This window comes from Crotalus tigris, unplaced genomic scaffold (genome assembly GCF_016545835.1).
Source record: "Crotalus tigris isolate CLP2741 ecotype Arizona unplaced genomic scaffold, ASM1654583v1 scf7180000017975.10810073628:1450386, whole genome shotgun sequence".
NCBI lineage: Eukaryota > Metazoa > Chordata > Lepidosauria > Squamata > Viperidae > Crotalus > Crotalus tigris.
The window spans coordinates 974,828-999,330 of record NW_024096754.1 but is presented as its reverse complement, the minus strand read 5'-3'; the positions used below and the strand labels follow the sequence as shown (position 1 = coordinate 999,330).

General features: G+C 47.3%; 1 protein-coding gene across 2 annotated transcripts in view; it reads right to left on the bottom strand.

Annotated features, from left to right (window-relative positions):
• NET1 (neuroepithelial cell transforming 1) overlaps nt 1-24,503 on the bottom strand; it is an 86,223-nt gene that overhangs the window by 7,693 nt on the left and 54,027 nt on the right. The window contains exons 1-6 of one of the 2 annotated variants that reach the window (XM_039345756.1): nt 18,415-18,647; nt 6,077-6,184; nt 4,593-4,760; nt 3,145-3,207; nt 1,296-1,392; nt 12-88 (exon numbers count right to left, since the gene is read on the bottom strand). In XM_039345756.1, the coding sequence (XP_039201690.1) occupies nt 12-88; nt 1,296-1,392; nt 3,145-3,207; nt 4,593-4,760; nt 6,077-6,184; nt 18,415-18,507 (606 nt within the window). In that variant the 5' untranslated portion in view covers nt 18,508-18,647. Of the gene's footprint in view, nt 1-11; nt 89-1,295; nt 1,393-3,144; nt 3,208-4,592; nt 4,761-6,076; nt 6,185-18,414; nt 18,648-24,503 lie in introns of those variants that run through there. The other variant, XM_039345755.1, reaches the window with a different exon arrangement.

Genomic DNA, 24,503 nt, shown 5'->3' with positions numbered 1-24,503 from the left:
AACTCACTCACCCAGGCCACGAGGAGGGGCCCGATTCGCTCCACCGTTCCATCCGGCCGGGTCACCTGCCCCAGCTCCTCCAGGAAGGCTGCAAGGGAAAGGCAGAGATCCGTCAAGGGCCCCCTTCAAGCAGGAAGGACGTTTTTTAAAAGGTTTAAATACATTTGATAGGCCCTCCAGGGGCAGCCGTTCAGGGAGCCCGCCCGTTACGGTCGTTAAGTCGTAACGGTTGCAAAACGAGTCGATATATCGTGGGACCGGCCCGATTTAATGGACGGGCTCCTGCGGTGGGTGCCTTTACGCAAATGTGGCAGTTGCAAGAGCAAAGGCCGTCAGTGGGAATCCACTGCTCACTAGGGGTGTGGCTTTGTCAAAACCGAGACACACGGGTGCGGTAAAATGCAATTGCAGGCAGTCCTCGGACTTACAAACAGTTCGTTTAGTGACTGTTTGAAGTTACAAAGGCAGTGAAAAAAGGGGGCTGGACTAGATGACCTCCAAGGTCTGCCCCAACTCTGTTACTTTATTCTATTCTATTCCATATTTTCTATTCTATTCCATTCCGCTCCATATTTTCTATTCTATTCCACTCCATATTTTCTATTCTATTGCATTCCACTCCATATTTTCTATTCTATATTCTATTCCATTCCACTCCATATTTTCTATTCTATTCTATATTCTATTCTATTCCATTCCACTCCATATTTTCTATTCTATTCCATTCCACACCATATTTTCTTTTCTATTCTATTCTATATTTTCTATTCTATTCCATTCCACTCCATATTTTCTATTCCATTCCACTCCATATTTTCTATTCTATTCTATATTTTCTATTCTATTCCATTCCACTCCATATTTTCTATTCTATTCCATTCCATTCCACACCATATTTTCTATTCTATTCTATTCTATTCTATTCTATTCTATTCTATTCTATTCTATTCTATTCTATTCTATTCTATTCTATTCCATTCCAATTCTATCCTATCCTAAATAATAAAAATAAATAAAAACTGCTGGAGAAGCCACCACTGATGTTTGGTTGCCGGGCTCCCAAGCCTGCCAAGCTCTTCAGGGTAGCTTTTCCTTACAGATAGCTTTATCCATGACTGATCTGACTTTTTTCTTCTTTTGATAAGAACATTCCAACGGAGCGTGAAACTCTTTGTATAGTGACCCACGTTCCTGGAGCCTTTTGCTTTCTTAGTCACTTGGGCGGGTCTGGCCACGAGCCATTCAGGATGTCAAGGAATCCTTACTTGGCTCGACAGGGCCGGTAGCGGTTTTACCTTCGTGCAAGGGGATGTAGGAATCCAGGTCTCCGAAGATGTGACTCAGCTCCTCTTCGGACATGATGGACAGCTTCAACATGGGGTCGTGGTAAGCCTGGCGATAGAGAAGGGGACAGGTCAGCCTCCGGGCAGATCGGGGAGGAGAGCAGGATCTGCAGCCAGGAGGCTTCTGAGGGACATGGTGGAGCAGTGTTCTGCAACCCTGGCACCTTCAGAATGGGTGGACTTTGACTCCTAGAATTCTGCAATTTGCAGAAGGAAAGCACACCACCCAGTATGGAATTCCAGTCCTTCAAATGGAAGCTTGTTGAATCGGGGGGGGGGGGGCTTTTTGTGAGGAACGGTCCAGCCCTTACACCTGGCTGGCTGGGGAATGCTGGGAGTTGAAGTCCACCCATCTGGAAGCCGCAGAGGTTGAAAAACACAGACAACCCTTCACAAAGCTGAACGGGCCGACTCGTGATCACGCTGATCCCTGGAGAACCTTGAAGGCAACAATGCTACGACGACTCTTTTAAGGGTGGAAGTCCCCCTAACTCTTCTCAGCGCCCTACTCGCTTGCTTTCCCCTGCTCCGATCCTGTTCTGAACTCTGCCGGGTTGAGAATAGGAGGCCTTCCTTCAGCCCTCTGGATCCCAGAAAAAGCCCCCGGAGCCTCTTATTTGAACCTGCCAAGCCAACCGGCGGGAGGACTTTCGCTTATGCCGTCCGACCAAATCTCTTTTCAGACTGTACGAGTAGTCCTTGAGTTACAACTATTTGGTTAGTGGCCGTTGGAGGTTACAGCTCCCAGTGAAAAAAAGGGACTTCCAATTGGTCCTTGTTAAGTATTTATTCTCATGATCCAAATTCAGGCATGTCAAGGTAATGATTTAAAAGCCAAACAGCTAATGCAGGGGTCTTCAAGCTTGGCCCTTTTATGACTTGTGGACTTTAAGTCCCAGAATTCCTCAGCCAGCCACGTGTGGCTGGCTGAGGAATTCTGGGAGTTGAAGTCCACAAGTCATAAAAGGGCCAAGCTTGAAGACCCCTGAGCTAATGTAATGTTAAGATATTATGATGTAATGTTGGGAAGGACTCAGCAGGGTCCATGCCCCTTGAAGAGCCAGCAGGGTCTGAATCTCTTTAAGAGCCTTGTATAAAAGGGAAGCTTCCTCAAATGTGTGCTCTCCAAGTTTCCCTGTGGTAACTGCTGTGTGTTGAAGCCTGCTGTATTAGCACGTGTATGCCTATAGTTCCTGGTGCATGATATTGTAGAATAGTGTAGGATAAACCACCATTTAACGTAGACCACTATTTACTGTGTTTATTCCTGGCTTATCTCGGCGCAGTAAGACTGGGCATGCTCGGACAAAGCCCTTGGTGTTTACGACGGTTGCAGCATCCTAGGGTGATGGGATCGCTGTGTGGGACTTCTGACAAGCAAAGTCAACCGGGGGAGGGGAGGGGGGTGCAGGATTCGCTTAATGACCGCGCTGATTTACTTAACAACTGCAGCGATTCACTTAATGAACCACAGTGGCCAAAATAAAATAAATAAATAAATAGTAAAATCGACCGCGAAGCACGTCATCGCTTGGCTTAGCAACGGAAAGTCTGTTGTCGATTGTGGTCGTTAATTTGAGGATTGGTTACGCAGTCGATGGCTCTCTTGCTACTATTGGGAAGAGGTTGCCACTGAGGAGGAGGAGGAGGAGGAGGAGGAGGAGGAGGAGGAGGAGGAGGAGGAGAAAGGCCGAGCCACGGAAGAAGCCCATTTTAATTGGCGGCTCGTGATCTCTTTGAAGAAACTTGAGTCCCTTGCAGGGTTATCAACCAAAGTCAACAAGTGTAGGGAGAGACCCACCTTTCTGGCAAGCTTCAGGTCCTCAATCAAATCCTGCTCGCCTCGAGAAAGTTCGTAGATGGCCTGCAGAGACGTAAGAAAAACGGAAGGCCCGGTCTGTAAGAAGCTTCTTTTGAAGACTTCACAGTCTTACTAGCTTGGTTGGGTTACTATGGGTTAAGATTGCTAACCTGCTTTCTGTCAAGAACCAAGAACCACAAATGGAGTTACTTCTGGGTAAGAGACAGAGTAATAGAGTTGGAAGGGACCTTGGAGGTCATCTAGTCCAACCCCCAGCTCAAGCAGGAGACCCTCTGCCATTTCAGACAAATGGTTGTCCAGTCTCTTTTTAAAAATTACCTGGAGCACCCAAAACCTCTCCTCTCCTGCCGTCCGTTTTCCTTCCTTCCTTCCTTCCTTCCTTCCTTCCTTCCTTCCTTCCTTCCTTCCTTCCTTCCTTCCTTCCTTCCTTCCTCCCTTCCTTCCTTCGCAATAGCACTTGTCTTAGACTTATATACCGCTCCACAGTGCTTTACAGCCCTCTCTAAGTGGTTTACACAATATGTTCCCCCCCCCAACCATCTGGGTCCTAATTTTAACCAACCTCGGAGGGATGGATGGCTGAGTCAACCTTGAGCCGGTCAGGATGAGCCTTCTAACCACTGCACCACACAGCCCTTCCTTCCTTCCTTCCTTCTTCCCTCCCTCTTCCTTCTTTAGGACTTAGCAATAGCCCTTAGACCAGGGGTAGGCAACCTTGGATCTTTTATGACTGGCTCAGCTTGGAAACCTCTCCCTTTCCCCTCAGCATGGCTGGCTCAGGAATTCTGGGAATTGAAGTCCACCAGTCATAAAGCAGCCAAGGTTGCCTACCCCTGTCCTAAGTCCTCCTGTTCTAAGCGGTGAGCATCCTAGACCAGGGGTAGACAACCTTGGCTCTTTTACGACTGGTGGACTTCAACTCCCAGAATTCCTGAGCCAGCATGAGGGAAACTTTGCCCCCTCCCATGACTTGGGGACTTCAACTCCCAGAATTCCTGAGCCAGCCTGGCTCAGTTTAGAAACCTCTCCCTTTCCCCTCAGCCTGGCTGGCTCAGGAATTCTGGGAGTTGAAGTCCATGAGTCATAAAGGAGCCAAGGTTGCCTACCCCTGCCTTTGACTTATATACCGCTCCACGGTGCTTTACAGCCCTAAGTGGTTTACAGAGTCAATATATTGCCCCCCCCCAACCATCTGGGTCCTCATTTTAACCAACCTCCAAAGGATGGACGGCTGAGTCAACCATGAGCCGGTCAGGATCGAACTGCCGGCAGTGGGCAGAAGTCGCCTGCAGTACCGTCTTCTAACCACTATGCCACCACGGCGCACCAATAAAAATGGGAGAAGCTTCAGGATCGGCTCCTGCAAGCGCCATCCCTGAGCCGGCCTTGGCCCAAGGGCCATTCCGCTGCTCCAAGCTCAGTCTTACCTCCTGGCGTTTGATTTCCTTGGTGCTGAGCGTCTCCTTCATAGTGACGTCCAACGTCTCAGACCAGAGCACGCTGTTCCGTCTTTTGGGAGGGGTGGGGGCCGTTAGCCGGCTGCACAGCTTCTGACCGCTAGCTGGGGATTTGTTGTCGCTGCGGAGGGAGAAAGACTGGAGGAACAGATTGGGGGAGGGGGGGGGAAGAAACAGTCCGTTAGCAACGATGAGCGTTAAGAAATTCCATTTATTTTTTTTTTTCAAACCCTTGCAGCCTGAGCAGTTTGGTTCCCTCCATCTGGTAAACCGGCAAGATTTGTTTTTTCTTTGCCGTGTGTGTGTGTGTGTGTGTGTGTGTGTATACATTCGAACTAGACTGTGTTGTTTTTCTGGGCCACGTTATCTGTGTGTTATGTGGGTATATGCATAGTTTGTTTATTTATTTATTTATGATCATGTTTAGGAAAGGTATATTGCAGGCAGTTACCCTTTGAGAGCTGCAGGCAACGAAATCTCATTTTAATGTATGCTGATTAGTGTACATTTAAAGTGACAATAAAGTTTTCTGTTCTATTCTATTCTATTCTGTAATTTTATTCTGTTCTGTAATTCTATTCTATTCCATTCTGTAATTCTATTCCGTCCGTTCTATTCCATTCCATTCCATAATTCTATTCTATTCTATTCTATTCTGTAATTCTATTCTATTCTATTCTGTAATTCTATTCCATTCTATTCTGTTCCATTCTATTCTATTCTGTAATTCTATTCTATTCTGTTCTACTCCATTCCATTCTACTCCCTTCCCTTCCATCTCATTCCATATTTTCTATTCTATTCTATTCTATTCTATTCTATTCTATTCTATTCTATTCTATTCTATTCTATTCTATTCTATTCTATTCTACTCTATTCCATATTTTCTTTCTATTCTATTCTTATTCTATTCTATTCTACTCTATTCTACTCTACTCTATATTCTATTTCATTCCATTCTCTATGCTATGCTATGCTATTCTAAATGCTGGCTGAGGAATTCTGGGAGTTGAAGTCCACAAGTCTCAAAGTAGCCACGGTTGGAGACCACTACGCTAGAGAAAGCAGGTTGAACTTCTTACACAAAAGATTCCGCCAGGGGGAACATCCCCATGGTGGACAAGCAAGCTTCCACACCTACAACAATATGTCACAGGTGGCTTTCAGTCTCCACACATGCAGGTCGACAACCCAATCCCCCCACTTCTCTCTCTGGCTTGGCCCACCATGAAATTGGCCTGAGCTTCTTCAGATTCGTGCGGCTCAGAAAGCGTCTTAAAAAGGGGAACATCCTGGCACCAGAGATGGGCGCCCAAATCCTGTCTGGGATCCGCAGCTCTTTGAACCACCTCTGCCCCACAGCTCGGGCTCGCTCGCCCACCTGAATATCGAATAGAGCTAGAAGGGACCTTGGAGGTCTTCTAGTCCAGCCCGCTGCTCAAGCACCTCCCTACCTGTATGGTCTGCCCGAAGCGACGCACGGCACCATTTCGTACAGGCGAAATCAGGTTGGCCAAGGAGGTGACCCGGGCCAGTGACCGGACACGTTTATTGCTGGGCTCCTGCAAAGAGATAAAAAGAACAAGTTGTACAACTGGTTTACTCATGACTTAAGAGCCCTGGCTGGACAGAGAGTGCGGGGGGGCAAGGGGGAGGGGGAGTGCGGCATCAAAAACCATCAGCCATTACTTCAAGGCAGCCTACCCCCAAAGCACAGGGGCTCTCCTTCAAGAGAAATTTATTTTCTTCCTTCTTTTATTTTTTCTTTATTTTCTTTCCTTCCTCCTTCCCTCCTTTTCTTTCTTTTTTCTTTCTTTTTCTTTCTTCCCTTCCCTCCTTTATTTTCTTTCCTTCCTCCTTTCCTCCCTTTCTTTCTTTCTTTCTTTCTTTCTTTCTTTCTCTTTCTTCTCTTCCCTCTTTTATTTTCTTTCCTTCCTCCTTCCCTCCCTCTTCTCTTTCTTTTTCTTCCTTCCTTCCTTCTCTTTTCTTCCTCCCTCCCTCCCTCCTTCCTTTTCTCTTTCTTTTTCTTTCTCTTCCTTCCTTCTCTTTCCTTCCTCCTTCCCCCCCCCTCTACACACACACAATCAGTGAAAAGGCTTGCTTCCAGAAGCTGTGAGTGCTACAACACTGAACGTTTCTAAGAAGAGATTGGACAACCCTTTCTCTGAAATGGTACAGAGTTTCCTCCCTGAGCAAGGGGCTGGACTAGAGGACCTCCCAGCTCCCTTCCAAGTCTGTTATTCTGTTCTACACACACAGAGCCACCCATTCATCTATCCACGCCTCTATCCCTATCTATCCACCTCTTTCTTTCTCTTCCCCCATCTATATAACCCATCCATCCATCCATCCATCCATCCATCCATCCATCCATCCATCCATCCATCCATCCGTGTTTCTATCTCTATCCATCCACCTCTTTCTTTCTCTTTCCCCATCTATATAACCCATCCATCCATCCATCCAGCCATCCATCCATCCAGCCATCCGTGTTTCTATCTCTATCCATCCACCTCTCTCTCATTTTAAAACCGGCCATCTCCCTCTCTGCATATTTTTTAAGCAAGGACCTTAGAAGCAAGCCACAACCAAGGTTTCTTGGCCTGTTAGCCAAAATGACAACATGCACGGGGCCCAGGAAGAACAAGGATGCTTTTAGGCTACAGGTTTCCAGCTGCTTCCTTAAGCTTTGTGAAGTGCGTTAAGTTTTCAAACTACACCTTGCCTTTTAGGCTGATGTTGCAGGGTTGATAAAAACCCCATCACCTGCAGAACTTTCAGGTATGTAACAAATGGCTAGAACAAAAGAGGTCGCAGGGAACTCATGAAGACAATTAGCTTGGAGGGAGAGAGGAGAAACCGCAAAAAATATTTTTCTCTCTTGGGAAGTAAAGCCCTGCGTAGATGAAGGAGGAATGCAGGCAATCCTCGACTTACAGCCATTCATTTAGCAACTGTTCAAAGTAACAACGGCACCGAAAAGAGATTCATTTAACAACTGTGGTGAGAAAGGGCGTGAAATGGGGCAAATCGCGCTTAACCACAAGCATTTGGGCCTTGGCTGATACCTTTAGAGTGGAAGATAGGATAGAATACAGAGTATAATAGAATACGATAGGAGAGAATAGGATAGGATAGAATATGGCATAGAATAGAACAGAACAGAACAGAATAGAATAGGAGAATGGAACAGAACGGAACAGAAGAGAAAGGAATGGAATGGCATGGCATGGCATGGCATAGAATAGAATAGAATAGAATAGAAAATATGGAACGGAATGAAATGGAATGGAATGGAATAGAATAGAACAGAAAAAATAGAGTGGAGTGGAGTGGAATAGAATTGAAAATAGGGAACAGAATAGAATAAAATAGAAGATATAGAATAGAGTAGAATAGAACAGAGTAGAATAGAATAGAAAATATGGAATGGAATAGAAAATAAAATACAGAGGGGTGGGGTGGAATAGAATAAAATAGAAAATAGGGAATAGAATAGAAGATATAGAATAGACTAGAGTAAAATAGAATATGGCATAGAATAGAATAGAATAGAAAATAGGATATAGAACAGAACAGAATAGAACAGAATAAAATAGAATAGAATGGGAAAGAATAGAACAGAACAGAATAGATGGAGTGGAATAGAATAAATGGAATGGAAATGGAGTGGAATGGAATGTAGTGGAGTGGAATGGAATGGAATGGAATAGAAGCATTCTTTATTGGCCAAGTGTGATTGGACACACAAGGAATTTGTCTCCGGTGCATAAGCTCTCAGTGTACATACAAAACAACAGGTGATAAGTCATGATCATAATCAACATAAAAAAAATCATCATAAATTATAAGATGCAACCCTTAGCGATAGTCATAGGATACCTAATAAGCAAACAACATAAATCCATATTAGGATACCAAATAAAGCAATTAATATAAATCGTAAGAAGTAACAAAGTTATAAGTCAAAAGAAGATAAGGAGATAAGTAATAGGAAAGACGAGGAGAAGAACAGTCACACAGCCTTACTGGATAGTTTGACAGTGTTGTAGGAATGAGTTGTTTAGCAGAGGAATGCACGGGGGGGGGGGGGGGGCTATTCTTGTGTCTAGTTGTTCTGATGTGCAATGCTCTATAGCAGGGGTCTTCAAACTTGGCCCTTTGATGACTTCTGGACTTCAACTCCCAGAATCCCTCAGCCAGCCTCCATTTTGTTTGTTAGATTTAAGCCAGGGGTCTTCAAACCTGGCCCTTTGATGACTGGTGGACTTCAACTCCCAGAATTCCTCAGCCAGGCTGAGGAAGTTAAAGTCCACGTGTCATAAAAGGGCCAAGTCTGAAGACCCCCGTCTTAAATCTAACAAGCAAAATGGAAGCTGGCTGAGGAATTCTGGGAGTTAAAGTCCACAAGTCATCAAAGGGCCAAGTTTGAAGACCCCTGTCTTAAATCTAACAAACAAAATGGAGGCTGGCTGAGGAATTCTGGGAGTTGAAGTCCACAAGTCATCAAAAGGGCCAAATTTGAAGACCCCTGGCTTAAATCTAACAAACAAATAGAGGCTGGCTGAGGAATTCTGGGAGTTGAAGTCCACAAGTCCTAAAAGGACATATTTGAAGACCCCTGTCTTAAATCTAACAAACAAAATGGAGGCTGGCTGAGGAATTCTGGGAGTTGAAGTCCACAAGTCATCAAAGGGCCAAGTTTGAAGACCCCTGCCCTATAGCGTTGTCTGGAGGGAAGACATTAGCTCTACACAACTGGAGATGGTGGTCGAGCTGCTAGAACCAGGGTTAAGCAACATCTGACACCCGCCTTCTGAAGCATTTGAAGTCCGGAGAAGGTTCAAAGTCTCAGGCAAAGCTTTTCCTTCTTGGCGCCCTTGAGAAATGTAAGCTGCTTTTTCCTTTGATCTTGTTCTCCTTTTGATTAGACTTCCTGGTCCAGCCCAAACTCCCTCCTCCACCCCACTGAGATTACAAGCCTGGCTAATCTGTGGGTAACCTTCGAGTTTCTGCTTGCACAGATGTGGGAAGAGTAAGAGGTGGCGTTCCCTGCCTCCAAGATGGCTTCGTAAACAACAGCCCAGAGGTGAGACTAAGCCAGGGGCCTTCAAACTTGGCCCTTTGATGACTTGTGGACTTCAACTCCCAGAATTCCTCAGCCAGGCACGCATGCCTGGCTGAGGGATTCTGGGAGTTGAAGTCCACAAGTCATCAAAGGGCCAAGTCTGAAGACCCCTGGCTTAAATCTAACAAACAAAATGGAGGCTGGCTGAGGAATTCTGGGAGTTGACGTCCAAAAGTCATCAAAGGGCCAAGTTGGAAGACCCCTGTCTTAAATCTAACACACAAAATGGAGGCTGGCTGAGGAATTCTGGGAGTTGAAGTCCACAAGTCATCAAAGGGCCAAGTTTGAAGACCCCTGGCTTAAATCTAACAAACAAAATGGAGGCTGGCTGAGGAATTCTGGGAGTTGAAGTCCATAAGTCATCAAAGGGCCAAGTTTGAAGACCCCTGGCTTAAATCTAACAAACAAAATGGAGGCTGGCTGAGGAATTGTGGGAGTTGAAGTCCACAAGTCATCAAAGGGCCAAGTTTGAAGACCCCTGACTTAAATCTAACAAACAAAATGGAGGCTGGCTGAGGAATTCTGGGACTTGAAGTCCACAAGTCATCAAAGGGCCAAGTTTGAAGACCCCTGGCTTAAATCTAAGAAACAAAATGGAGGCTGGCTGAGGAATTGTGGGAGTTGAAGTCCACAAGTCATCAAAGGGCCAAGTTTGAAGACCCCTGACTTAAATCTAACAAACAAAATGGAGGCTGGCTGAGGAATTGTGGGAGTTGAAGTCCACAAGTCATCAAAGGGCCAAATTTGAAGATCCCTGGCTTAAATCTAACAAACAAAATGGAGGCTGGCTAAGGAATTCTGGGAGTTGAAGTCCACAAGTCATCAAAGGGCCATGTTTGAAGACCCCCTGGACTAAGCTAACCTGGTTGGGGATAGATAGACCTGACCCTGGTTCTCCTTGGTCCGGATAGGTTGTTCTCGACTTATGACCAATTACGCCCCAAAATTATATTGCTAAACGAGACCTTTGTTAAGTGAGTTTGGGCCAATTTTACGACCTTCCTTTGCCACAGTTATTAAGGGAATCACTGCCGTTGTTAAGTGAGTCACCCAGTTGTTAAATGAATCCGGCTTCCCCCATTGACTTTGCTTGTCAGAAGGTTGCAAAAGGGGATCACGTGACCCCCAGGACACACTGTGACTGTCATAAATAGGAGTCAGTTGCCAACTGTCTGGAATTTTGACCACGTGACCGTGAGGATGCTGCGACGGTCGTTAAGTGTGAAAAACGGTCCTTTTTTAGTAACGTCGTAACTTTGAATGGTCGCTAAAATGAACTGTCGTAAGTCGAGGACTAGCTACACTCCTTCCCTGCATTGATAAGACGGAGATCTGGGCAACGTCCGGAATATTGTGTACTTTGTGTTGCTCAGAGTGGGTGTGGGTGGCGTTAACTTTGATTTCCAGTGGGGAAATTGCCGCTCCCTCTGTTTAACTTCCCTCACAAGACCTTGCCAGTGCGGTTTGCAAACCACCGTTTACGACTTCGGAGGTTGCAGGAAGGTGGACAATTACAGGTTAGTCAGTCAGGCGGTGCTAAACAAAATCTGGGCCGAGCAGACGGTGTGTAAAGCCACAGTTTCCTGCCCAGCTCTACACACACACACACACACACACTGAACTATCTCCCAAACTTTTGGACTACTATAAAATCTCTAAAATTTGTCTCCTCCAAAGCTCAGAAAGGGTCCACGAGGGACTGAATGTCATCCATAGTTCATGATGGAGCGTGAGCTTCCTTCCTTCCTTCCTCCCCCTTCCTTTCTTCCTTCCTCCCTCCGCTTTCCTCCCTCATTCCTTCCTCTTTCCCCCTTCCTTCCTTCCTTCCTCTCCCTTCCTCTCCCCTTCTTCCTCCCTCCTTCCCTCTTCCTCACTCCTTCCTCTCTCCCCATTCCTTCTTCCTCCCTCATTCCTCCCTCCCTCCCTCCCTCTTCCTCTCTCCCGCTTCCTCATTCCTTCCTTTCTTCCTCCCTCCCCCTTCCTTCTTCCTTCTTTCCTCCCTCCCCCTTCCTTCCCTTTATTCCTTCCTTCCTTCCTCTCTCCCCCTTCCTTTCTTCCTCCCTCCTTCCTTCCTCCCTCCCCCTTCCTTTCTTCCTCCCTCCCTCCGCTTTCCTCCCTCGTTCCTTCCTCTCTCCCTTCCTTCCTTCCTCCCCCTCCCTCTCCCCTTCTTCCTCCCTCCCTCCTTCCCTCTTCCTCATTCCTTCCTCTCTCCCCATTCCTTCTTTCCTCCCTCCCTCCCTCTTCCTCTCTCCCCCTTCCTTCCTCCTTTATTCCTTCCTTCCTCCCTCCCCCTTCCTTCCTTCTTCCTTTATTCCTTCCTTCCTCTCTCCCCACTTCTTCCTCCCTCTCCCTCCCTCCCTCCTTCCTCCCTCCCTCCCCCCTCTCCATCTCTCTCAAAGAGGGTCTTTATTTTTCCTGCATCCCAATCTGGAGCAGCCCAGCCTGTTGGGGGACAATGGGAGCGGGAGGGATGAACTGGTGGGCCGGGAACTCTTCAGAACTTTTTGGAGCTGTGGCTGAGTTTGCAAGCAGGATGGTGGTGGGGGGGGGGGAGGTGTTTTCCAGGCTTTCTCAATTCCTTGCAGGAAAAAAGGCAGTGGACCCTAGGGGGAAAAGGCCGGTCAAAAAAGGCTGAGCTATGAAGGAGCAGGACTCAGAAATTAGTGAACAAAGAACAGAGAGCTTTGCTGGGGGACCCACCGAGATGCCGAAGAATATTAAGGAATGAGGTCATGCATTCCACTTAACTGGGGGGGGGGAAGAGGGGGGGAGCTGGGACCAGGATCGATTCCTGTTCCTGGAAAATAAAGGACCCACAGACCCCCCCCCCCACGCCCAAGTAATGTGGCTACAGGACAAAGTGTCCTACAATTCTATAAATTAGAACTGGGGTGTCCAATAGGGGCAACTTTTAAGACTTGGGGACTTCAACTCCCAGAATCCCCCAGGATAAGGTATAAAATTATAAATTCTAAACCGGAAAGGGGGGGGGGTTTCCAACCGTGGCCACCCCCCCACCGCCCCCATTTAGAATTTTTAATATTATACCGCATCCTAAAAGGGTTGAAAAATGCGCCTTTTGCAGATAAAGGGGCTGTGGGAGACAGGGGTCCCCATCATTCATATATATCCCTAAAATTCAGTGTTTTGTTTTTACCTGTTGTTTTTTTTTTTAAACAGATCGAAAAAGGATTACTTTAATTCACAGGAATTCTCATCAATGACTCACGATCAAGCTGAGATACGTTCAGAAGACAATGGTAATCAGAATCCATTTCATTAGGCTGCTCTAAACCGCCTATCTCCCTACGAGTCCCATAAGCCCAGGAAACATACAGGGAGTCCTCAGCTTACAACCATCATTGAGCCCAGGGTTATAACTGCGAGTCGTGCTGGCCGCTAAACGGATCGTGCCTGGTTTTTGCAGTCTTTTTGGTGATTTAAGTGAACCGCCGCAGACGGTTAAGCAAACCCATTGTCCATAACGGGTGTTTTTGGCAGGAAACTAGAAATAAAGGTGTGTTTCTGGCACAAAATGTCACAAGTCACGGTCAGCTGAAACGGCCGTCAATGGCGAGCCAAAATGTGGTCATGTGGCGTGTGTGTGTGTGTGTGTGTGTGTGTAAGAACTTCAAACCCAAGTTGAAAGGAGCCCCTGAAAGACCCGTATTAACGCTCACTAAATGATGGTCGTAAGTCAAGGACTACCGGGGTAAGTTCTGTAACTAAATAATATTCTTATTTTAATAGCCAAACTGGATGGAAGAGAAGACGACAGCTAAGAGCTGGAATTTTTTTAAAAAGGGGGAAATGCAGGCAAGTCCTCGACTTACAACAGCTCATTTAGTGACCGTTCAAAGTTACAACAGTACTGAAAAAAGTGACTTAGGACCAGTTTTCACACTTACGACCCCACGGTCGCCGTGATCAAAATTCAGGCGCTTTGGCAACTGGTTCACATTTACGACGGTCGCTGGGTCCCGGGGGTCACACGCGATTCCCCCTTTTGCGACCGTCTGATAAGCAAAGCTAGATTCATTTCAACAACCGCCGTGATCCAATTCCCAACTGTGGCGAGAATGGTCGTAAAAGGGGTCAAAAACCCCTTAACAAAATGCCCCGCTTAGCGACGGAATTGTTGAGCTCAACTGTGGTAATACGTCGAGGATCCACCTGTACACCCAAACTGCCCATCACACACACCCACGACAGACGGCATCAAACCGCCCCACGCCGATCCCAAAATCGATCTGTAGCTAATTATTATTTTTTTTACACTTTGGAGCGATTGGTTAATAAACATTTCCCGCTTGCAATAAACAAATAAATAAATAGACCGCAAACTTTCGGAGTTACGACAGCCATCAGCTCAACCACTTCCACTTAAACTAGTTTTTCAAGTTAAGTTTCAGGGGAAAAAAAAAAAAAAGCAACAAGGAGTGGGGCGGAACTAGCTCAGAAATCTTGGCCAGGTTTTTTTCTCTCTCTCTTTTTCAGTAAGCCAACTTTCACTTTCCGAGGGGAAAAAAAAAAAAAAAGAACAATGGGGAAACCACTAAACGGTTTCAAAATATTTTTCCAAAATTTCTGCGCTCCGGACACCACGCCCATCGGCTTCGAAAGAGGCTGAAGCTACACATTATTATTGCGCGTCAACACGAGGGTTGAAAACACCTGACACGTTTGCCCTTTTTAAAAAAAGGATGATGCAAATACGGACACGCCGACAAGAGAATTCCTACACTCGTTGACTTGGGAGCCAAACCTCAATTCTACAATGGTTAAGTGACGGCTGGCTGGCATAAACTGTGTGTACACTGTGTGTACACGCAAAAGTGTTTACTTGGCTTTAGATTAAAAAGTGTGTCTCACTGTGGGGGTGAGGGGTTCCTTGATGCTCTCTGAGCTGGGTGGTTTTCTTGCGGATGTTTCATGACCCAACTAGGTAACATCATCAGTGCTAGAAGGGAGGGGGGTTTGCTCTCTGTTTATATACGAGCCCCTTCTAGCACTGATGATGTTCCCTAGTTGGGTCATGAAACGTCCACAATAAAACCATCAAGCTCAAGAGCACCAAGGACCCACAGTTCTCTCTCTCTCTCTCTCTCCTTCCTTCCTTCCTTCCTTCCTTCCTTCCTTCCTTCCTTCCTTCCTTCCCCTTTCCACTCCCTTCTAGCACTGATGATGTTCCCTAGTTGGGTCATGAAACACCACCAAGCTCAGAGAGCACCCAGGACCCCATATTCCTCCTCCTCCTTCACCACTCCCTCTAGCACTGATGGTGTTCCCTAGTTGGGTCATGAAACGTCCACAAGAAAACCACCCAGCTCAGAGAGCACCAAGGACCCCCACAGTTCTTCTCTCTCTCTCTCTCTCTCTCTCTCTCTCTCCTTCCTTCCTTCCTTCCTTCCTTCCTTCCCCTTTCCACTCCCTTCTAGCACTGATGGTGTTCCCTAGTTGGGTCATGAAACGTCCGCAAGAAAACCACCCAGCTCAAAGAGCACCCAGGACCCCGTAGTTCAATCCTGATCTACAAATTCTATCAGTCTCTTCCTCAAGCTAAGAGATAGGAAGAATGTAACAGCAGGTAGCATGAAGCAACATAAAGAAAAGAAAAAAAAAAGAAAAGAAAAAAAGAAAAACAAAGGTCTCTCTAGGAGCAAATCCTCCATCCGAGAACTAGTTCCTACATGCTACAATGACCTGCAAGCTGAAGTTCTTGGTTCACACCCAACTTTTCCAAACAAAGCCACTTCTCTAGGCTCTCTCATTTTAGACACACACGCACACATACAGACAAACACACACACACACACCTTTTTACCAGCTCAAGAAATGGCAACTAGAGCCCATCGAAGCCTCGGATCGAACGCCAAGAAATCCAGGCGGAGGCTCAACCAGCAAAGAACATTTTAGAAAAATACACGATCCTTCTCCAATCTCGTTTTGTAGCCCTGCTCAGGATCGCCAGCGTAAACCAGAACAAAACCTGTTTAGTTACTTAGTTGGGTCACGAAACGCCTGCAGGGAAAAAAACCACCCGACTCAGAGAGCATCAAGGACCCCCACAGTCCTCTTCCTCCCTGCAAACCCCACTCCCTTCTAGCACTGATGATGTTACCTAGTTGGGTCACGAAACGTCTGCAAGAAAAGCAGCAAGCTCAGAGAGCGCCAAAGACCCCTTATGGTTCAACCCTGAGCTATATAAATATTCTCTTTTACCGGGTGACCTGTTCAACTTGAGGATCGACTCTCCCTGACATCCGGAAAGCAAAAAATAAAGGCAGAAACTTACTGAGACAAATCCCAAGGTTTGTTTTCTCCTCCTCAGCGTCAAAAAGACACTGAGAGGGAAGCCCGGAGGAGGATCACCTTTCTAAAGCAGAACTGAATCATAAGGAAACCAAAAACGTCTCCGGACAGGATGTCTTGTGTCACACAAGCTGTCATTTGTGGGAGATTTTTTTGACTCCGGCGTTCTTGTGACTCTGACTTCAGATAGTACCTCCGGGCGATGCATTTTATGGGACTCCCAATGATTACATCACATGTTGTAAAACCCCAGGCACGTACCCACAACTTTACAAAAAGTTTTTTTTTTTAAATCCTGAAGGGGAGGCAAAAAAATCTATATTTCTGTTTTTTGTGCATTTCTATTTTCTGCAATAGTTTTAACTTAGATAGTTTTATCTTTTTCATACCTGTAAGCCACCTTGTGGGTTAAGAAGAGGAGGGGGGAGGGCAATAAATTTAATAAACGAATGGATACAAATAAGGCGCCTTTTTGGAGACGGAGCCTATAAAATGGGTAGCGCTCATTCGTCCATACAAACAAGCCAACTTACACCCACAACTTTACAAAAAGTTTTTTTTTTTAAATCCTGAAGGGGAGGCAAAAAAAATCTATATTTCTGTTTTTTGTGCATTTCTATTTTCTGCAATATTTTTAACTTAGATAGTTTTATCTTTTTCATACCTGTAAGCCACCTTGTGGTTAAGAAGGGGGGGGGAGGGCAATAAATTTAATAAACAAATGGATACAAATAAGGCGCCTTTTTGGAGACGGAGCCTATAAAACGGGTAGCGCTCATTCGTCCATATAAACAAGCCAACTTACACAAAGTCAAGCCATCAATGCTTGAATTTAAATACAGAAACAAATCCCCATGATTTGCAGAGGAAGCCCAAGAAACAAAGAAGTTTTTTTTCCCCCTTCCAGTTTAATTGCACGGATGATGATGTACGATGAGAAGACACCCACAGCTTTAAAAATTAAGTTTTACAGGCTGACATCATAAAGAGAAGGCAAAAATATATATATTTCTATTTTATTTATGTTGTTTTATTCTTCTTCATCCTGTAAGCCACTTAAAGAGTTTACTCTGTGGTAAGGAGGGCAGCCAATACATTGAATAAATAAAATAAATAAGGCGCCTTCTCGGAGACCCGAAGCCTGCGAAAGGGTCAACTCTCACTCATCCATAGAAACAAACCAACTTACAAGAAGACTCTCTCCTTGTGAATTGGTTCATTTGTAGAGGAAGCCAAGGAAACAAAGGTTTTCCCCACTCCTTTCATTTTAATTGCAAGGATGATTCACGATGAGCAGGACAGGGAAGGGGGAACAAGTCATACCCCCCAGGCCCCTGACTAAGGCTCACTTGCTTCAAAGTTCCTTTGAAAGCAACGTGGTAGGAAAAATCCTCCTTGTTTTAGCCTTTTCCAAAGCAGCTGCAGCTAACAATCCCACTTAAAAAAAAGCCAATGTTAAAAATATTTTTTTTTAAAAAAAAAGAGAAGGGAGGGAAACCCAGGTGGAAAGACTTTTAAAAAAAAAAACACAAAAAACTCTCACCCGGGCAGCCCTTTTGGGGGGGGGGGGAAGGACCCACATTTGACACAAGCCACACCATGCCAAAACTGCAGCCTGTCGCAAGCCGGGGTCACCTTGGAAGTGGGGATGGTGCTCACCAGGAAAAGTTAAAACATTAAAAGTTTTAATATAAAACAGAAGTTTTAAATAAAAACATTAAAAGTTTTAAAAAATTGTTAATGTTTTAACTTTTCCTGGTGATCATATTTTATTCTCACCATGTATACACCCAGGAATCATGCTTCTATTTTTAATATCCATATATATATATACATACATACATACATACATACATACATACATACATATATATATATATATATATATACACACACACACATACATACATATACATATATATACATACATACATATATATATACATACATACATATACATACATATATATACATATACACACACACACACACACACACATACATATATATATACACAGACATATATATATACACACACACATATACACACATATACATACATACACACACATATATAAAGTGATTTGCAAAAGGGGAAGCGAGGGGGTTGCAAGCGCGGCTCGTTTCGAAAGGTTGGGATTCGGCCCTTGGGGAAGCCGAGCTTGGCCAGACCGTCCGAAGCGCGCCAGGGTTTCCTTCCCCGCGCCCGAAACTTCCCACGCGTCCGGCTGCAGCCCCGGGCGAGCTGAGTCAGGAGCGCCAGACCTTAGACGGCAGCAGCCGCCGCGCGGCAGGCAGCCAGCAAGACGGCTGCAAGCCCGGACTGGAGAAGATCTGCACGGCCCGCTTTACCTCCTGTTCGCGGAAGGTCTGGTTCTGCGCGTCGATCACCCGGATAGTCCGCTTAATGGGCAGCAGCCCGCCGGCGTCATCGTGCGCTACCATGGCCTCCGGCTGCTAGCGCTGCCCCCCGCCTTCCCCACCAGCGTCCCCGTTAATCCAGCGGCTACTGGCCCGCGCCGATGCCCGGCGCTTCCCGGCGGGGCGAAAGCAAGAGCTGCATGACCACCGCCAGGTAATCTCCGCGCCGACTGAGCCCCGCTGCGCCGGGAGCCGCGCTCCAAGGGGCGGGGGCGTGGCCGCGAGGGGGCAGCATGGGCGCGGCTTCGGCTGCCGGAGAGCCATTGGCTGCGGGGGCGGGAGGGCTCCGCCCCCTTCTCAGGTTGCCCGCGCACCTTGGCTGGGTGGGAGGGAGGGAAGGAGGGACGGGGAGCGGCGGGTTTCGGGGAGCGGCGCATGCGCCTCGGAGTCCGTCTCTTCCCCCCCCCCTCCCAGCAGGGGCTCTGTCGGTTGGGCAGGAGAGCTTGCGAGCAGGTGTGGAGAAGTGGCCGTTCCGAGACACGTGTTGGGAAAAGGGGCTGGCGAAAGGTTAAGACTGGCCAGCTCCTGCACTGAGGATGGTGGCTAGTTTGGGACATGCAAGGAAAGCGCCCAGCTCAGAGAGCCCCTGGGAGCCCCAGAGTCTCGTCCTCCACAAATCCCCCCTCCCTTCTAGCACTGATGATGTTCCCTAGTTGGGTCACGAAACGTCTGCAAGGAAACCCCCCAACTCCGAGGGCACCAGGGACCCCGCAGTCCTCCTCCTCTTCTCCCTCTTTTTTCCCTCTCTCCTCCCTCCTCCCTCCCTTACTCCTCCTCCTCCCCTCCATAATTCCCCCTTCCCTTCTATCCCTGATGATGTTACCTAGCTGGGTCATGAAACGTCTGCAAGAAAAAAGCCAAGCTCAGAGAGCACCCAGGATCCCACAACCCATCTCCTCCTCCACAACCCACTCCCTTCCAACACTGATGATGTCACCTAGATGGGTCATGAAACGTCTGCAAGAAAACAGGCAAGCTCAGAGAACACCCAGGACCGCACAGTCCTCCTCCTCTCTATAAACCTCACTCCCTCCTAGCATTGATGATGTTACCTAGTTGGGTCATGAAATGTCTGCAAGGAAACAACCAAGGACCCCACAATCCTTCCTCCCCTCTTCTCTACAACCCCTCCCCCCATCCTGATGATGTTTCCTAGTTGGGTCATGAAACGTCTGCAACAAAATAACCAAGCTGAGAGGGCCCCAAGGACCCCACAGTCCTCCTCCTCTTTCTCCCACTCCCTTCTATCCCTGATGATGTTTCCTAGTTGGGTCATGAAACGTCTGCAAGGAAACCACCCAGCTCAGAGAGCACCAGGGACCCCACAGTCCTCTTTCTCCTCCCTCTCCCCACAAACCCTTGGAGCACTGACGAGATTCTCTAGTTGGGTCATGAAACATCTGCAACAAAACCACCGAGGTCAGGGAGCACCCAGGACCCCACAGTCTTCCTCCTCCTCCTCCTCCTCCTCCTCGCCAACTTCACTCCCTCCTAACATTGATGATGTTACCTAGTTGGGTCACGAAACATCCACAACGAAATAACCAAGCAGAGAGAACACCGAGGACCTCACAGTTGTCGTTCTCCTCCTCCTCCTCCTCCCCACACCCTTCTAGCACTGATGATGTTACCTAATTGGGTAATTAAACATCTGCAAGGAAACCAAGTTCAGAGAGCACCAATGAACCCTCAGCCCTTTCCCTCCCCCTCCTGGTCCTCCTCCACTCCGCAATCTCCCCTCCCTTCTGGCACCGATGATACCTAGTTAGCTAATGAAACGTCTGCAAGCAAGCAAGCAAGCTCAGAGAACAACTAAGATCACAGAGTCCTTTTTCTCCTTCTTCTCCTTATCCTAAACCCCCCTCTCCCTTCTAGCCCTGATGATGTTACCTAGTTGGGTCATGAAACGTCTGCAAGGAAATAACCAAGCTCAGAAGCGTGGACCCCACAGTTCTTCTCCTTCATTCCTTCCTTCCTCCCTCCCTCCCTTTTCTTTCCTTATTCTATCTCTATCCGTCCTTCCACCCTCCTTCTCTTTTCCTTCCTTCCTTCCTTCCTTCCTTCCTTCCTTCCTTCCTTCCTTCCTTCCTTCCTTCCTTCCTTCCTTCCTTCCTTCCTTCCTTCCTTCCTTCCTTCCCTTCATTTCAATCCCAAGCTACAAATATTGTCTTTTATTGGGAGTGGTTTTCCTTGCATACTTCTATGTAAACAGAAAGCAAACCTCCGTCCCATCTAACACTGATGATGTTCCCTAGTTGGGTCGTGAAACGTCTGCAAGGAAACCACCCAGCTCAGAGAGCACCCAGGACCCCACAGTCGTCGTCGTTCTCCTCCCCCCCTCCACAACCCTCCCTCCCTTCCAGCCCTGATGATGTTCCCTAGTTGGGTCGTGAAACGTCTGCAAGAAAACCGCCCAGCTCAGAGAGCACCCAGGACCTGTCGTTTCAACCCGGAGCTACAAATATTCTCCTTTATTGACCATCTCCTGCTAGATTGGGGAGGGTCCATTCCCTTCCAAACCCCAGGGCAGTTCCTTCCACTGGGTTTCCTGGTGCTACTTCGAGGCAAGAATGCGTGTGACATGAGAACGGCAGCCTGACCTGGCCCCAAAACTCATCCTTGCGACCGGGCCAAACCAGGACCAGCTCCGTTAATCGGATTGTGGCCTCCGAAAACCCTCCAGACACCTAGATCAGTGGTTCTCAACCTTTTTAATGCTGCAACCCCCAACCGGTCGTAAGTCGGGGACTACTCAACCGGTCGTAAGTCGAGGACTACTCAACTGGTGCAGCACCGTTTGCAGAATGGGACTTTTGGCGGGCTCAGTAGGGCAGAGACAGCCTGGACAATTCCTATTGGCTTTTGAAAGCCAATAGAATTAGACTCTATTCAAGAGAGTCTATTCTATTGGCTTTCAAAAGCCAATAGAATAAAAGGGAGTAGCACAGCTAAGGAAAAGGGGAAAAAAATGGCGGACTGCGTTGTTTGGCGACCCCCGTGAAATGGTCGTTCGACCCCAAAATGGGGTCCCGACCCACAGGTGGAGAACCACTGACCTAGGTGGACACAGTCTCCCCCCCCCCCAGGGATTCACACAGCGGCACCGGTTTCTCCATTAAAGGGCTGTTGAGTGCTTGGCCCTGTTATTTGAAGGCTGGCAGCAATTTCCCACGAAAGTCTAGCAAGTGCTGGAAGCACTAGACAACATCAAATAAGACGGTTTTTCCAGATGTGCAACAGCTGGACCAGCCTGGCTTTGCTTTGGAGAGAGGCAGGGGAAGGTACACAGGCTCCGGCTTAGACATGCACTCAAGTTTACAAAAAACCAGCAAACATTCCACAATCGGAGCAGTTTTTCCCCACTCCATCTGCAGAGCTCCAGATGTGGAAGGCTAATCTGAAGCATAGTGAATTACTGGAAATTGCTTCTGAATGTGGGAGGGATGCTCTACATGGGGGGGGGGAATAATTAAAATTATTCTTCTAAGGGAGAGTTTTTTGTGGCCGTTTAGGGAATCTTTTCCAGGGAAAATTTGGTTTGTGACTCAACGGGGTGGGGGGTATGTGACCCAGCTGATGCTATGTGGCATATCCCAAAAATCCAGAAAATGAATATTATTTGAATAAGTTACGGGCGAACGCGTTGTACGAATATACAGCCACACAGGTAAATCTCCAACTTGCAACCGTTTTAGTGACCGTTCGAAGTTACAATGGAACGGGGGGGGGGGGATGACATGGCCATTTTTCACTTTTACAAGCGCCGTGTCGTCCCCGGGGTCACGTGACTCGAATCCAGACACTCGGCAACTGGCTTGTAATTTCTGACAGTTGCAGCGCGATCCCTTTGGGTGACCTTTTGTTGTTGTTAATTGCGAAGTCGTGTCCGACCCATCGCGACCCCATGGACAACGTTCCTCCAGGTCTTCCTGTCCTCTACCATCTTCTGGAGTCCATTTAAGTTCACGCCTCCTGCTTCAATGACTCCATCCAGCCACCTCCTTCTCTGTCGTCCCCTTCTTCTCTTGCCCTCCATCTTTCCCAGCATTAGGCTCTTCTCCAGTGAGTCCTTCCTTCTCATTAGGTGGCCAAAGTATTGAGTTTCGACTTCAGGATCTGGCCTTCTAAAGAGCAGTTGGGGTTGATCTCCTCCAGGACTGACCGGTTTGAACGCCTTGCAGTCCAAGGGACTCGTAGGAGTCTTCTCCAGCACCATAGTTCAAAGGCCTCAATTCTTTGGCGCTCAGCCTTTCTTATGGTCCAACTTTTACAGCCATACATTGCAACTGGAAAAACCATGGCCTGTACTATACGCACTTTTGTTGGCAGGGTGATGTCTCTGCTTTTTAGTATGCTGTCTAGATTTGCCATAGCTTTCCTCCCCAGGAGCAAGCGTCTTTTAATTTCTTGGCTGCAGTCCCCATCTGCGGTGATTGGGTGACCTTAGTGACTAGCAAAAGTCAGCCAGGGAGCTCGATCCACTTAACAACCGTGTTGCTGACGGAACCAGGGCAGTGCTTTGCTTAACATCTGCGGCAAAGAAAGGTCACAAAATGGGTCGAGGCGTACTTAGCAAAGCGTCTTGCTTGAGGCTCCGTTTTGGTCGTAGGCCCAGGACTGTCTGTACCTGACCGCCAGCTGGGGTTCACACGGTTGAGTCAGCTGAAATCTAAGTGACTGGCAGATTTATAGGTCAGGGTGTTGTGCAAATCCAGCCCTCCAGAGAGTTGATAAGGATTAATGCTGGCCCTTAGCCAGGAATTAAGAGTTGCGGTGTTGTGTTTGCATAATATAATTTAATCCACTTCGTTTTATCGATCTCCACCTCCCTTCCCCCCCCCCCAGAGAATCCCTCAATTTGGGCTCAAGTTTGATGAGGTTAGCTCAGTGGTTCTCAACCTTGACCATTTTAAGGCATGTGGACTTCAACTCCCAGAATTCCACAGCCAGCAATGCTGGCTGTGGAATTCTGGGAGTTGAAGCCCACATGCCTTAAAATGGTCAAGGTTGAGAAACACTGGCTTAGCTCAACTCTGATTAGGTTAGTTCATTTTGCCATTGAAAGATAGTCAAACGGAAGGGCCGAGACTTATATACAGGATTAAATCATGACTTGCTGCTTCCAGACAACGCGATAACCCAACAGTCAACGAACGGACCACTGGGATGATTTATAAGCCAAAACAAACCACCGATGGATTCTAAGCTTAGTGGCTTGGCAACAGCCAAGCAGGAAAGGAGACCAGTAAGCAAAGTTAACTTTGAAAACTATACAACTAGTCCTCAGTCGGCTGCGCAACCCGACTGCAGTTACACAGTTTGAATGATGAGCGTTTGCTTAGCGACCGTTTGAAGTTACAGCGGCACTGAGAAAAGGATTTAGGACCAGTCCTCGCACTTATGGCTGTGGCAGAATTCCCACAGTCATGTGATCATAATTCGGATATTTTGGCAACTGGCATGTATTTCCAAAGTTTGCAGCGTCCCGGGGGGTCCCCGTTTGCAACTTCCACAGCTGGCTTCTGACAAGCAAAGCGGTAGTAGTCATGTGCTTAGCAACGGAGTCGCATCCCGACTGGGGTCCTTAAGCGAGGACTACCTGCATTTCGTCCACGCCCAACGGCCTTAGTATACCAAGAAGCACCAAATTGTCAAAACAGCACAAGCATTCCTTCCATTTTAATAAAGGAGGTCATAATATCCAACCAAATTAGACCCAGGTGGGTCTCACCCTATGGGCAGTCCTCGACTTATAACGACTCGTTTAGCGACCGTGGGAAAGATGCAACGGCACTGGAAAAGGTGACACGACCGATTCTCACGCTCACGACCGTTGCAGCACGCCCTGCGGTCAAAATGCTGCCGCTTGGCCACTGACTCGTATTTACGACGGTCGCAAAAGGGGATCATGCGATCCCCTTTTGCGACCTTCCGATGAGCAAAGTCAATGCGGGAAGCCAGATTCACTTAACAACCTCATGAGCATGCAGTGAACAGCAACGACGACAAAATTATTGTAA